General features: G+C 37.6%; 1 protein-coding gene across 1 annotated transcript in view; it reads right to left on the reverse strand.

Moving 5' to 3' along the window:
* SCAPER (S-phase cyclin A-associated protein in the ER) overlaps window positions 1–16,195 on the reverse strand; it is a 507,933-nt gene that overhangs the window by 138,775 nt on the left and 352,963 nt on the right. Inside the window, exon 23 of the mRNA XM_006888275.1 lies at window positions 9,724–9,847. Coding sequence (XP_006888337.1) covers window positions 9,724–9,847 — 124 coding nt within the window. The remainder of the gene's footprint in view (window positions 1–9,723; window positions 9,848–16,195) is intronic.

Here is a 16,195-nt window from a genome sequence, read left to right on the forward strand (position 1 = left end):
GTGTGTGTGTGTGTGTGTGTGTGTGTGTGTGTGTGTGTGTATGTGTCCCCTTCCATTTCTCCCTCCCTCTTTTGCATATCTAATGACATATTTTAGACTGTATGATATTGTTCCACAAGTCCCTTGAGATGGCTTTCTTTTCCTCCTCTGTTCCTCAAAGTAAGGAGCCCTGGTTATGCAGAGGGTTATATCTTGGGTTGTTAATGAAAAGGTTGGCAGTTTAAACTTAGTACAAGAGAAAGAGGAAGAATCTCCTTCATTAAAGACGTAAAGCTTCAGAAACCTGTAGAGAGAAGCTAAAAGTCAGATGATTCCAGGGAAATGGGTTTGGGTTTTGGTTCTTCAAAGTGGAAATTTTGACTGAAGTCATTTTAAGTTCAGTGACCTATTCTTCTGTCATTTCCACAATACTGTGAAGCTAATTTAATGATTTTTTTTTAATTCAAAGTTTTTGTTTTGGAAATACTCTACAAGTATTCTCAGCTTCCTCTAAAGTTTACACTCTATATACAATTAGATGAGTCTTCCACTAATCCTGATGCCACATTTCTCCTAAAAAAGTCCAGCCTCCTGAATGATCTACTCTGCATACAGATTGAAAAGCTATGGAGATCCCTGACGCAGCAGTACATAAGAAGTACCAGAAGTTCAAGCTGTGTTCAGAAGAGGCATCAGTAAGATCACTGCTGCTGTCAAACAGATCCTGGCTGAAATCAGAGAATACTGGAAGAATGCGTATTTATTCCAGTATTTTCAGAGTTGGCCACCTTTCATGGTTTCATTTTTTTTTTTTTAAAGTATAATTTCCAGATGAATTTTTCTACAGCCTTTAAGGAATCAAATCTTTCCATGGGCTTTTGAGAAGGTCATGAGGCAGCATCTGCAGGTCTAAATCTGGGTGGAGGTGTTAGGTCCCTCCTAGGCTTCAGGAGAACAGTTCCTCAGCACCTTGCTGTGAATGGCACAACTCACAGAACTGTGCAAGTTTCACACTGAGCTTCGGAAGCACACATGAATAGAAGACGCCCACTTTAGTAATGCCCCTGACTGTAGCTGCCTCTAACAATATTTTTAATTACAAGCTGGTTAACTGCCTTTGAGCATGCAGTGGATGCAGTTTATGCAGCGAATAGGCTGCACATGGCTGCGGCCCTTTTGGGCTGGATCCTGTTTCTCCTTTCTATGTCATCTTGGAAGTGAGGGCCTGAGAGCTACTGTTTCCTTTTGAGAATGAGTTTTGTTTGATGTTGAGCAATTCTCTATATTGTGAATGTTATATTATGGAGACTCTGGCTTCTGTTGCCTCTCTCTGTCAAGTTTTGGGCTTTTAGGTTTTGTTTTTTGTTTTTTTTTTAAGCAAGCATTTAACATCATTGGACTGAAATTGCACATCAAGGTCTATCTCTGTGCACTAAGCTAATTTTGCTAATTGTATCTTTAAATCTTTCCTAATTTTTTGTTTGCTTTACTTATCAATTATGAAAAGCAGTGCGCTGAACTTACCACTATGATGGTGTTATTATTGTCATGTATTGTCAAGTTGGAGCCAACCCATAGCTGACCCTCCCATGGATTTTCAGAGCAGTAAATTGTATAGACGGAGAATGATCACCTTCCTCTCAAGGAGTGGCAGGTGGATTTGAACCACATTCCTTTGGGGTGGTAGTGAAACTCCTTATCAATAAGCTGCCAGATAGTGGATATGTAATTTTTAAATCTTTACAAGAACAGACTGCCTCATCATTCTCCCAAATTTGGCAAGCAATCCAACATTTAACTTACTGCCCCACCAGGGATCTTTCAGAAAATACTGTTGTTGTCGAGTTCAGTGCATCTCATAACCAACCTGTGAAGAGCTGACATGAACCCTGCCCTGTCCTGTACCATCCTCATCTGACACCTCGAGCCCACTGCAAAAGTCACCTGTCAGTTCATCTCATTGGAGGTTTTCCTCTTCTTTGCTGGCCCTCCATCTTTCCAAGCATGATGTCCCTCTTAAAGGAATAGCTTCACCTAGCTACACGTCCCAAGTATGAAAGACTAAGCTTCGCCATTTATACTAGTTTAATTCTAAAGGTAGCTCTAAAAACAAAGTTCCACAACACAAAGTTCCAGAACACCCCTTAATGTTTTCATCAAATTTAAACTAGCACCAATAAGGTAGAATTCTAGGCTGGCATTTAAAGAAAACCTGAATTTGAATCTCAGTTGTACTAGCAATAATCTTTATACAATCTTCTAGAAAGTCTCTAGTTCATATATACCTCTCATTCCTGTGCTTTTTGAGTTCTGCTGTCTTCATTTCTAAAACAAGAGGACCGAATTAGAGCAGATACTCTGAAGGCCTCCTCTTTGGTTCTAATCTTCTGTGCTACTACAACATATAGTGTAATAGCCACAGAGTTCTCAGTTTTGAAGAAGGAAAGGGTGAGGTAGCACTGACAGGCTAAATAAGTGCCATGAAATGTGGAAAGATGGAAGCAAGATGTCACTGGCACCAGGAAAAAGAATGCCACCTGTGGAGTGAGGAAAGATTTCTGTTTCCTTGTAATTAACTCTGGAGTCCATGTTCTGGCTGCTTGTTACAAAGAAAACAATGTAGTGCATGGCTGTCCCAGTCCTCTGTGCTATAATGAAAATCAAACAGGCACCTGAAGGGCTCTGCACACGACTCAGTGAAAAATAATTCCCTTGCTGTGACAGGTTGCACTTAAGATTTTCTTTGTTTGTATCCAGGGCTTTCTTGTCACCTTCTGAAGAGCTCACCAACTGCCTCTTTGATCCAACAATATCATATCAATTATTTAAGGCTTGTACATCCCTTTTCAATTAACAATCTCCTTGGCTCCAGAAAATACATACACACAATTTATAAGGGTATTCTTTAAATATTTTATGAAGAACAGGTCATTATGAATTAAAAATAAGATTGCTAATAAAATATTTAATGCCTTTTGAAATGTAATGAAATGTCAAGAATCTACAAATTTTTTCATGAACTGCTTCTTTGGTATAGTCTGTCTAGGCGGCAATAGTTACCATGCACAGAGAGTAAAGTCATAAAAATATCACTTTGTTTAATCTGTCAACTCGATAAAGTGGGAGCATATCACTTCAGCTTAAAGGAAGGGAAGTTCTAGAAGGCACTCAGGAGATCAGAGTCCCCATCATGATTTTCCCATTAAGTAGCTGTGTGATGGTATTTTCCACAGTTCAATTTGCTTATCTGCATATGTTATTCAACAGTAAAAACCTATCAATCTATTTCCATTGCACTTAGTATTACTTTGACTAATTTTTTTATTGCCTCTTAATATGCACGTCTGGTCTCCTGATGAAGATAAACGGAGTTAGAGACTTTCTATTCTGAGCAATGAAACTATTTAGACAGAGAGAATGTGCTTAATGATTATTGAATAAGGAAACTTGATTTAACGTATTTTAACACTTTCACACGTACTGGAAGATAAAACACCTGTGTTAGCTGCAACTGCTAGAGGAAGCCTTTCTAAATGAACTGTTTTGCAGGGTTTCAAATGAATTCCCTAGACTATCCTAAAAACTGCCCTTTGCATCTGCTCTAGAGAGAGTCTTTTAAGAGCCAGTTGCCTTTATAGTGCCACGTCTAACTTAATTTTTGTAAAAATGATAAATCCAGATCTGTGTTAAGTTCTACCCATTTTACAGGAATAGTCAAATCCAAATTCTTCCTGAAAGTCTCTCCCAAGTTAGAAATTAATTCTTTAAATATTAAACAAACACCTATTACGTGACAGGCACTTTTCTGGGTCGCCTGGACTACTGAGAAGCTCTGATAATATTACAGACGCCCCATGGAATTTACTCCTTAACTGTAGACTTCTGGATTAAAAGAACTATGTCCAATTCATGTCTGTAACCCTGACATCTATACAGTGGTTTTCACAAAGTTATTGAAATGAAACGCAAGAGTGCGAAAATAAATTCTAACTTGTTAGCCTGGAAGAAAAAACTCTTCTACACAGTCTAGTCTGGTAGGGAACCAGGAAGATTGTGCCTGATAACCAACTGTCTTACAAATTCCACCAGAATGTAATGAAATGATTTAACTGATTTTATGTTTTTCTATTTCTGATGGAAAAGGTATTCACAAATATTTTCTATTCTTATTCAAAGGACACTATCAAGTATGTTAAGGAAAGGTTGCCATTCTAATCTACCAGATGCTCTGCAGAAGGACAGTCTCCTTTCTTAGAGATTTAGTTTCTGAATCCTGAGGGATTTCCACTGAGAGTCAGATTCAGCCTGACAGCAATGAAGTTTTTTTATTGTTGTTGTTGCTATTATTATTGTCAAGCATGGTATATGGAACCAGCCAGCAGGATGGCACCGTGTTCATTCCACTGTGCATGTGGCTGCAGTGTGACTTAAAGTTACTTAACAACCATCATCAAGTTCTCAGTGCTCTAAAGCTGGTTCTGACTCATTCTATCTTATAAAAGAGAAGGACTGCTCCACAGAGTTTCTGAGGCTGTAAATCTTTATGTGAGCAGACTGCTTCATCTTTCTCCCACAGAGCAGCTGGCAGATTTGAACTGCTGCCTCTTCAATTAGCAGCCAAACACCTCACAGTACGATCAGGGCTCTTTTAATCAAGTTAGAAGTCCCTATTTCAGTTGTATGAACATTAAAACATTAAACAATTTTCTGTTTTATAATATATATTTACATACAATATATATGAGTAAGAAATATTTTTAAATTAAAATATCTTCTAAGAGAGTTCTGGTAGCATGACACACAGGGAGTTTGCACTGTTAACCTAAAGGTCACGCCACTTTGGCTGCTCAAAACCACCAGCAGCTCCTTGGGAGAAAGGCTATCAAAATGGAGACTTGTACACCAATGTTCATGGCAGAGTTATTCACCATCATGGGAAAAAATGTCTAGCCACAAGTGAATAGACTGAGAAATTATGGTACATTCACATGATGGAATACTATGCAGCACATAGGAGCAACGATTTTGGGTTTTTGGGTTTTTTTTTGAGCAACGATTTTGTAAATCACTACCTAACTTGAAAGGTACTGGAGAGCATTATGCTACATGAACTAACTCAATCCCATAAGGACAAATAATGTATAAGACCATTACTGTAGAAATAGATGACTAGTAAAACATGTATGAAGATCTAAGAGGGGGGAGCAGAGAGGTGGGGTGGGCGGGGGGTAATCATGGGTTGCATGGTTTGATGGGTGGCAGTAGGTGGGTTGCGGAAGTGGTGGGGATCTGGTGTGAGGGGCAATGTATACAAACTTTGTAGATAAACAAGTGTAAAATTAAAAAAAAATTGTGAGCCTCAGAAATCCAACGGAAGGTCAGCTATGAGTTCATTCTAACTCTAAGGCAATGAGTTGTTTTGAATCTATTCCATATTGTGTATATATATTTAAGCAAGAAAAAAAGGAATAAAATTGTATAGAAGTAATTTAAAAAATGTAAAAGTCACCAACTTTCCTTCTCCCCCCCCAACCCAGGAAAAGCACATATTCCTCTCCTCACAGCCACAAACACAGTCATAGTTGCATTAGAACTGACAATTAGAGAACAAAATGTACTAAAACCAGAAGTGCCACGTTTAAGGAAAAGAGAGATAAAATGTGTTTGGCAAATAATTGTCTCAGGATCCCAGTTCCAAACTGAGCAAAAGGCACGAAACAGAACAAATACAGAAGGTGGTATAATCATTGGTTGAAAGATTAAAAGCTTTTCTAAGTGTCAAGAAATCTTGTGGTCACAAGCAAGATACTATTATTCAAAAGAAACTTGGGACAAGATCCAGCTACTTACCAGCTCCTGGCACATGATACATATTTGATAAAGCTAACTGTTCTAAGTAGCTAAGGTCTACCTCAGCTGTCTGCCCCTGTGACTCTCTGTGCAGAGCTACCAAACTCCCTCCTCTGGGTTGCCCTGGACTCTACAAGGCAGTAGCCGCAGTCTTCACTGTATGGCAGGCATCTAGATGTCTGTTTCTACTCATAAGCAGGGAGCTTCTGGAAGGATAGGTCATATTCTAGGATTTTTTTCTGTAACTGGAACGTGTTGTTGTGTACGGTCAAGTTGGAACCAACCAATAACAGACCCTCCAGCAGGTTTTCAGAGGCAGTTAATTGCATGGGAGGAGATTGCTCATCATTCTTCTGCAGAGGCAGCTGGAGGATTTGAATTGTGTGCCTTTGGGATTGCAGCACAGCTTCTTGTCACTAGGCCACCAGAGCTCTCTTAAATAGAACATCTGTTGCTGTTGTATACCATACCCATAGATGAGCTTCGAGTGGGTTTTCAGAGGCAGTTAATTGTATGGGAGGAGACTGCCCACCCTTCCCCCACAGAGCAAACTGCATGCCTTTGGGATTGCAATGCAGCTTCTTGCCACTGGGGCCACCAGAGCTCCCTAAAGGGAACATGTTTGTTGTTAAGTGCCATCGAATCACTCATAGTGACCCTATCAACAAAAAATTTGAACCCTGTTGTATAAGTATCATCGTTTCTCTAAGATCATAGAGTTTCCAGAGGCAAGCTATTTCAAAAGTGGATGCCACTCCTGCTTCCAAGCTGTTTTAATCTGGGAACTCCACAAAACACTGTCCACCATATTGTCCACTGTGGGTAACCATTCACATTTGACACATGAGTGTCACAGTGTTTAGCATCACAACAACCAGTTACTTCTGTACATTACTTCTGTACATCAAACGGAAAGACCAGTGCTATACTACTCAGAAGAATGTTTGACCAAAAACAATTAAAACCAGGTCCCAGGGATGCAGGCCTGAGGGCCAAACTGCCTTTTAAAATGAGAGGCCAAATCCAATCAGCTCACATGAAACTGTGAACTAAACAAACAAAAACACCCCCTCAACAACAAGCAAACAACCTATACTCAAGCCTCAACCAAAACACGAAAACACACCTTTGTAGAATCTAACTGCTCCATACATCTTCCCAAAGTGGATACCAACATATATGTTGCTGTTGCTGTTGATTGCCTTGAGTGGAGCACAGCTCATAGCAAGCCTATGAACAAAAGGCCTGAAAGCTCTTCTACAACTATGACATTTATCAAAGTTCATAGAGTTTCCAGAAGCATGTTGTTTAGGAAGTGGATGCCACTCCTGCTTAGTAGGCATGAAATTATTAAGTAAGAGATAACAGATTATGCCTCACAACTAGCATAAATTTCTCTTAAGAAGATTAATTTGTTACCAGAAAGTAATGAAAAACCAAAATTGAAGGGAATGTCTCACTCCTTTCATACACCATTCCCTTTCATTCTTTGTTCAGTATGTGAATGTTACTTCTTCCAATAACGACAGAGAAAAAGTTTTCCAAGGTAAATTCTTGGTGGCATGATGGGAGACTAGAACTTGTCTTTTGTTTTTCACACTGTCCTTTGAAATAATTTAGAAGAAATATTACAAAACCAGTATAGAGTTCCCTTCATTTGAAATCTTTGAAAAGCACTATTTTTTGTCCTTTGATAATTTTAATATTAGATATTTTTGTTTTAATTAATTTTTTTACAAATTTGTATAAATTGTGTTTCACACTTTTCTTCATAGACACTATCTTTCATACAGTCATTCTCATACATTGTGCTTTATAAAATCAACCACCATTGAACAATACCCACCAATACCTTGTCTTTTCAGGTCTCTGCCATATCTTTTTCCATTTCATTTCACCATTTCCCTCTACCCACCAAATTGTGTGACCCTATGATTTCCCCCCTACCCATCCTCATCCCTCTGGAAAAACAGTACTTTTGTAGGTTATCCCTCAATTTGGTTTTAACAGACTTTAGTTTCACTCTGTTGGCTCTGTGACTTACTATACAGCCAAGGGCAAGCTAACCTTTCTGGCATTCAAGTTTCCAAATCTCTAAAATGGAAACACTACTATTGACTTTATGAGGTTATTTTGAAGACTGAGGGTTCATTCTCTCTCCCTCTCTATTTTTATCTCTTTCTCTCTCACACACACATTTATATTAGATAAATGTTCTATTTGGAAAAAAACCCCACTACTTTTGGGTTTATTCCGACTTATTCAGAGAAACTCTCCATTAGTTTTCAGAGTCTGTAAATGTTAACTGGAAGAGAAAGCCCATCTTTCTAGTGGAGCAACTGATGGATCTGAACTGCTGACCTTTAGGTTAATAGTAGAACGTGCTAAGAACTATGTCACCAGTGCTCCTTATATATTAAACAATATGTAAAAAAAAATACATACATGTTTTTCAAAAATATAATGGCTCATCCAAGCTATGATATTTTTAATTGCTTCCTGTGCATCTGAAAGTGGGACAATACGAAAATTGTCTTCTGTCTAGCCTTTCAATGGCTGAATTTTTTTTTAGAAAAACCTTACCTATATTTTAATGCCTTGTTTGTAGATAAAACTGTATATAATTCAGCTTTTTCTAATAGCCACTGACTGTGGCTGACTTTGTCCTCTTCCACTGTTGCTTCCTCTCTCATTGTCAGTATACCAGCTAGTCAAGGTTTCCCAAGTCCCTTTCTGTTAAGTTTGGATTTATTTTTCAACTCACACATTTATTCAATTCAGGAGTTATTGAATCTATTAAGTGCAAGGTCATGTTAGGATCTTGGAGACTATAGTAAATTAGCTCCTGTCCTCTTTAATCTGACCATTATTATTATTATTGTGTGCCACCGAGTTTAAACTGACTCATAGCTGATTCTCCATGGGTTTTCAAAGGTGGTAAATTAAGTGGAAGAAACAGACAAGAGTGGATTATAATTCAAAGTGATCCATTCCCTAAAAAGTGATGTCTTTCACAGTATGCCTAGAAGCATAGAAAAGGATCACCTAATCTGGATTTGGTTAAAGGTTCAGGTTTGGGAAAATTTCATAAAGGGATCAAATGCCTGAAGTTAAAGTTTGCAGCATGTATAGGAATTAACTAGACAGAGGAGGGAAGAAAGCAAGAACCATGGAGCTTAGGAAGAGCTATTATAATTGTGTGCTGGATAAAAGTAAATAGGTTCTGAAGAATAAAACTCTTGTGATGTAAACATGCAGACTAAGAACAATTTTGTACCAGTACCTCAGGAGCTCAGAAGTAGCCCCAGGCAATTTCTGGTCCCACAGCTCTCTGTTCTGGAGGTCATAGTCAGATATAAACTTTTGCATATTATACTAAGCTTACCTCTTTCACCATCTGTGAGTAGAAATAGTATTTTAAGGCTGTAAATGGCTGCTTGCACCATTTGAAAAGTGTCATAGGCTTGCCTTCTCTAACAGAGGTGCTTCTCATTTTTTTTTTTTTTTAAAGATCTCAACGATCGTCAAAACGCCCTTTTAAAATCAACTTTTTAAACTGTGCTGGCAGCAGTTTTTCCCCCTCCCACAGCACTCATTCCTGTGGCTCAGAAGTGTGGCTTTGGATTCAACTGATTCCAAAGCCCCATTCTAACCATGCAAACTTGTAACCTTGGCAAGAGCTATAAGCTTATTATCCATGAAATACTCCATTTTAGGGAATCCAGTACAAAACTTTCATATTATTCAGAATTCCCTCTGCTAGGGAGTATTTTACTGTTTCAATCTTCATTTCTTTTCATCTGGAGAATAAGTAAATGGACTCCCCACACCTTTTCTCTGCAGAAACTACTTCTCAAACCTTAACAACTTCTAACGCAAAGCAATATTACATACCGTCAACTGGTGTATCAGGAGGTCCATTAAGAAGGTAATCTTGTTACTAAACAGAACATCAGTGCAGTTTTCTGAACAGTTATTGCAGGTGAGGTTGTAAACATTGATTGCATTGCACAGAGACCTAACAGAGGAGAAAAACATCAATTTTTAAACCTGAGCAGCTCTTCAAACATTTAAAAATATACAAGATGAATGGTATGAAAGCAACAGGAATGGGATGGAAGTTACTTCACAAACACTTAACTCTAAAACTGTTAGGCGTAAGGTCCATTGGCCATGTAAAAAAAGCTGCTATTATTCACTCAAAATCTAGTGTTCTTTATTACCTTTGATTCATTTTGAATGCTTTCAGCTGACAATGGAAGCCTACTTACTGATATAGTTGATAAATCTCTTAATAATCTAAGATTGGATATCTTTACCCAGGAATTTTGAGAATCTAAGTCTTTGTTCTGGGGTTCTCATTCTCAATGTTAGCTATAATTTGTTATGATCAACATAGTCAAATGTCTTTGTAGAACCAACAAAAACATCTTTCTGATGTTCTCTGCTTTCAGCCAATATCCACCTGACATCACCAATAATATCTCTTGTGCCATGACTTCTTGTGAATCCAGTTTGAAAGTCTGGTAGTTCCCTGTTAAGGTACTATTCACTTTCGAATAATCTTCTGCAAGAGTTTACTTTACATGTGATATTAATGATATTTTAAAATAATTTACACATTATGCTGGATCACTTATTTTTTGGAAATGGGAACAAATATGAATCTCTTCCAGTCAGTTGTTCTGCATGGTTTAAAATTAGGAAAGGTGTGCATTAAGTTTATATTCTTTATTTTTACTTATTCAACCTGTATGTATGGTTAACAAATCATTTCAGAAGCTGGACTATATGAAAAAGAATGTGGCAGATTGGATTAGAATTTATCAATAATCTGCATTATGCAAATGAGACAACCTTGTGTATAGAAAATGAAAAAGACTTTAAACACTTGCTGCAAAAGATAAAAAAAAAAAACCCTACATATAACCTTGAATATGAATTCTGTATCAACATCAAGAAAACAAAAATCCTTACGACTGAGAACCTCATAATAAATAGAGGAAAGACTGAAATTGCCAGCAATTCTTGGATTTGCAATTAACATCTACAGTAGCAATAGTCAAGAAATCAAAAGATGTGCTCACTTTGGCTGCACATATACTAAAATTGAAATGCTACTGAGAAGATAAGCATGCACTATGCAAGGATGATACACAAATTTGTGAAACATTCTGTATTTTTGAAAGCAGCTAGGGAAAAACAAACTAACCTAAAAGGAAGAGCAAATAAGACTAAGTGCCAAAACCATGTGAGCAATAAGTCAGTGGAATGACATATATCAAACACTCAAAAAATACAACTGTAAACCAAGAATACTGTACCCAGCAAAACTGTCCAGCAAATATGAAGGAGAAATCAAGACATTCTCAGAAAAGCAGAACCCAAGGGAGTTTGTAAAAACAAGACCAGTGTTGCAGGAAACACTGAGAGACGTCCTTCTCACAGCAGTGCCACAGAAAGCAGGATGGACCAAAGTAACCAGCAACACCACCAAGAACAACTCAACAAAATGATAGCAATAAAGCCTTGCCTCTCAGTAATTATACTGCATGTGGATGGTTTAAATGCACCACTGAAGAGATAAAGAGGAGCAGATTGGACATAAAACAAAACCCATTATCTACAAAGCCCATGCTATCTACAAGAGACACATTGGAAAACTGAAGATAAAGAAAGACTAAAAATAAGAGTGGAAAAAATATACTAAGCAAATGGCAACAAGATTAATCTCTGATGAAATAGTTTTCAATGCAAAAGGTCCAGGATCTGGTGGGTGGGCCTTGTACTTAAAAGTCAGTTGGGCCCTAGGTCTCCAGTTTTGAGGCAGATGTGTGAAGTGGTTGGATTCTGGAAGGTGAGTTTCTTGTTTTGGTTGAGGTCAGGTGTGTATGTTTGGTTTTTTTTTTTTTTTTTTTTTTTTTTTTATTTCATGCACAGTTGTGTGTGACTTGATTGGATTTGCTGGATTTTACTAACAATGAGCTGTGGGTTGGAAGCCTATTCTTTAGGGTCAACCAGGATCTGGTGGGTGGGTTAATCCCTAAGTCTCCAGTTTGAAGGCTGATGTATGAAAGGGTTGGATTCTGGAAGGTGTGTTTCTTGTTTTGGTTGTGGGTTGGGTGTGAACTGTTTGGTGTAGTGGTGTTCCCCCGCCCCCCAATCATGTGTGAATTGGTGTTAATTGTGTCTGCACAAACATTCTTCTAAGTGGTACAGCACTGTTCTATTAATTTACTGTACTGAGGTAACTTGGGGTTGCTATGATGCTGAACGCTGTGCCATGGGTGTGTCAAGTGCAATAATGGTTACCTGTGGTAGACAGTGTTTGTTGGAGCTCCCAGATTGAGACCAGTTTGGAAATAAGAGTGGCAGCCACTGCCTAAACAACATGCCTCTGGAAATTCCATGAATATTGAGAAACGATGATAGTTACAGAACACAGTTCAGGTCTTTTGTTTATGGATCACTATGAGTTGTGCTTGACGTAACAGCATGTAACAACAACAATGTAGCTGATTACGACTCATGGAGATTCTAGGAACAATGGCTCTGAGTTCTGTCTTATCCTAAGACAACTTTACCATCTCCAACACACCTGACCCATTTCCATAGTCACTGTGTCAATCTATCTCATCCAGGGTCTTCCTCTCTTGCACTGATCTTCCACCCTTCCAAGCATGCTATCATTTGCCAGGGACTAGTCCATCCTGACAACATGCCCAAAGTATGTGATCCTGATAACATGCACAAAGTATGTGAGACGGAGTCTCAAAATCCTTATTTCCAAAGAGGAATCAGGTTTATCCTCTTCAGGACAGACCTGTTTATTCCCTTGGCAGTCCATGGTACGTTCAATACTTTTTCCAGCAACCCAACTCAAAGGCATTGATTCTTCTGTCATTCTTAGTCATTATCCAGCTCTCAGATGCACAGCAAGCAAATGAGAAGACCCTGGCTTGACTCAGGCATATCTTACTCTTTAGACTGATACTGTTGCTCTTTAGTACTCTGGAGAGTTCCTTAACAGTAGATTTGGTCCTTAACAGTAGATTTTCCCAATGCAGCCATCTTTTGATTTCCTGAGTGCTGGTGCCAAGTTTGTTGATTGTGGATCCAAGGGAGCTGAAACTTAACAATTTCAATCTTTTCTTCACCTATCATGATGCTCTTGGCCCTGTGGTGAGGATTATTGTTTTCTTGGTGTTGAGATGCAATTCATATTGACCTCAAGTGCCTTAAGTTCTCCTCAGTTTCAACAAGTAAAGTTGTGTCATCTGCATAAAGTAGGGAGTCTTCCTCTAATCTTAATGGCACATTCTTTTTATAAAATTCAGGATCTAGAATGTTCTGTTTGGTATATAGATTGAAAAGATATGGAGAAAGGATACATTCCAGATGCACTCCTTTCTTGATTTTGAACCATATAGTGTTCTGCTCAGGTCAGACAACAGCTCCTTGGTCTACACACAGGTTTTGCATGAGCGTAATTAAGTACTCTGGGATTCCCATTTTTCTCAATGTTAGCCATAATTTGCTGTGATTCACACAGTCAAACACCTTTGCATAGTCACTATAGCACACAAACATTCTTCTAGTGATCTCTGCTTTCAGCCAAGATTCAAGTAACAATTAAAAATAATATCCCTGGTGCCATGGCCTCTTCTAAACTCAGCTTGTATTTTTGGCAGTTCTGTGTCAATGTTCTATAACAACTGTTCTAGTTGGTTTTGGATAATGTTCAGAAAGATTTTGTTTGTACATGATAGTAATAATGTTGTTTGATATTTTCCAAATTCTGGTGGGTCACCTTTTTTTTGAGAATAAGACTAAATATAAATGTCTTCCAAGCAGCTGGCCATGTAGCTGTTGTCTAGATTTCTTAGTATAGCTGGGTGAGAAAAGTCAGGGAGACAGTGTAGTGTATGTTGAAATATGTCAATTGGTAGTTCATCAATTCCTGGGACCTTATTATTTTTTGTCAATTCCTTCAGAGCAGTTTGAACTTCTTCCTTTATTACCACAGGTTCTTGATCATATGCTACTTCTTACAATGGTTCTGTGTCAGCGAATTCTTTTTTTTTTTAGTACAGTGACTCCATGTATTCCTTCCATCTTCTTTTGACGATTCCTTGATCATTCAAGATTTTGCCCAAAGTATCTTTCAGTACTGCAACACGATGTGTGAATTTGTTCTTCATTTCTTTAGCTTGAGAAATGCCAAGTAAGTTCTTTTTTATTTCCTGACTCCAGCACTTTGTACATTTCCTTGTAATACTTTGTTTTGTTTTCATGAGTTGCCTTTTGAAATTTTCTGTTTAACTCTTTAGCTTCATAATTCCTTCTCTTTATTTGGCTTCTTGGTGTTATAGAGCAATATTCAGGATCCCTATGACATTCACTTTGGTGTTTTCATCTTCTTCTGTCTATAATAACCTTTTGCATCACTATAGGTTTGCTTATAATTTTAGCATTAACTTTTTAAATATATAAAACTGGGACTGTCGCACCCACACTTTATATAGTTGCCATGAATTAAATGAGAAAACTGATGTAAAGTACTTGAGGTTGGCAGTGCATCTCATTACCACTAGGTCACCATAATTCTCTGATATAAAGTACTTAGGACGATACTTGGTATATGCCTAAGTATTTTAAAAATGGTAGCAATTACTAGGATAATTAATCTTATCATTCTTGTTATAAACAGGACACAACTGAAATGTTAAGAAATTAAATCAAATCAAAGCATGACATGGAAGTTATTCCTTCAAAATAATAAAGTATAATGCCTCTCAACTTTTATCATAGTTTTCTGGCATTAACTAAAAAAATGACACTAACCTGTTAGAAGCCAGAGGGAGATTAGTTATCTTTGGTTTAACCACATCACCCTACAGATTGTACAGAAAATCCATGGTCCACATGTAACCCATTTGTAATATACTGTTTAGAGGTTCTAGCTAGTAAATCCTTCATTTCTAGAATTTTGAAAAGATTGCTTTTAATTTTAAAACATGTATTTTTATGATTAAATAAAATTTTAAAAATAATTTTAATACATTTGGGAAAGGAGTAGGAAAAAAATTATCAAGAGACAATTTTGTACTTAAAATTCCAGTCGTTTTTCTATTCCTAAAATACAAGTATTTTTAATAATTACTAAGTATTTTGCTATAATATTCTTCTGTAACACTGATATGAAATCTCTTTTAAAAAGCAGAGCATGCCATAGATAAAAATTTTACTCAGGAGATCAAATTATAAAAGAGAGAGAAGAAATAAAAAAAGTTGGTCCAGCTGAAGCAGAAGTAGGGAATCCAGTGTTTCTCTCAAAGCCTTTCAGTGTTCTTAAGAGGGCTGAGTATCTATGAAATGGCTAGGCAATTAAAATTTAACTTGCTAACTTCTGGAAGAGATGTTGACAACACTTCACTATGTAAAATAAGGGAGTTTACATGAAAAAGCACAAGGCTATTACTTCTATTTAGTACAGAATGTGAGACTTTCCTACAGAAGCATTACAGGACTCATTTTCCAGCTTACATGTTAAGAAGATGTGAATTAAGTGATGCTTCTTGATTTGCTTTCCTAATCTCTGGACTGCAGCAGCATTTGGTATTTACTCCCAGATTTCCTGTGCATAAGTTGGCTTTGAGTGTCCTTAACGTATTTTTTCCAAATGGCTTCCAAGGAGTAGTGCCCCCGGTGGATCTGTCTGGTATTGTTTTTGGAGTCAATAGCAAGAAGTCCAGAACCTGCTCTGATGCCTATCTCAACAATTTTGTTTTACTTTTAAAAAAGTTTTATTCTGTATTCCTTTTAGGCTTAAGAGGAGTTCTAGTGGCATGGTCCATAGGTAGTTGCGCTGCTAACTCAAAAGCTGAGCCTCCCTAAAGTATCTAGTAGGTTTGCATCTACTAGTAACTCTGAAGGAGAAAGATGAAGAATAGCTTTCTGTGCTATTTACGGCTTCAGAAAAATCTGCGCAAGGGTCAGCTATGAGTTGGTTCCAATTTGATGGCAATGAGTTCAAGACTTTCTTGTTTATGTGCTTAAAATACTAAAATTGATAAATGTAGGTACTCCCAAATTTACTACCTACAACTCATAGTGACCTATGAACAACAGAGCAAAATCTTACAGCATCCTGCACATCTTCAAGATCTCCGCTGTGTTTGAGCCCAGGCTCCCATCCATTAAAATTTATTTATAGGGAGTCTCTCATATGAAAAATATAACAAAAGTTTAAAACATACTACAGGGGTTGCACCATTTTACACTCCCACCAACAGTGAATCAGGGTTCCAGTTTCTCCACAACCTCGCCAGCATTTGTTGCTTGATGTTCTGTTAAATTTTGCTAT

The sequence above is a fragment of the Elephantulus edwardii genome, unplaced genomic scaffold (assembly GCF_000299155.1).
Source record: "Elephantulus edwardii isolate Elephantulus edwardi_28Jun2011 unplaced genomic scaffold, EleEdw1.0 scaffold00066, whole genome shotgun sequence".
In the NCBI taxonomy this organism is placed as follows: domain Eukaryota; kingdom Metazoa; phylum Chordata; class Mammalia; order Macroscelidea; family Macroscelididae; genus Elephantulus; species Elephantulus edwardii.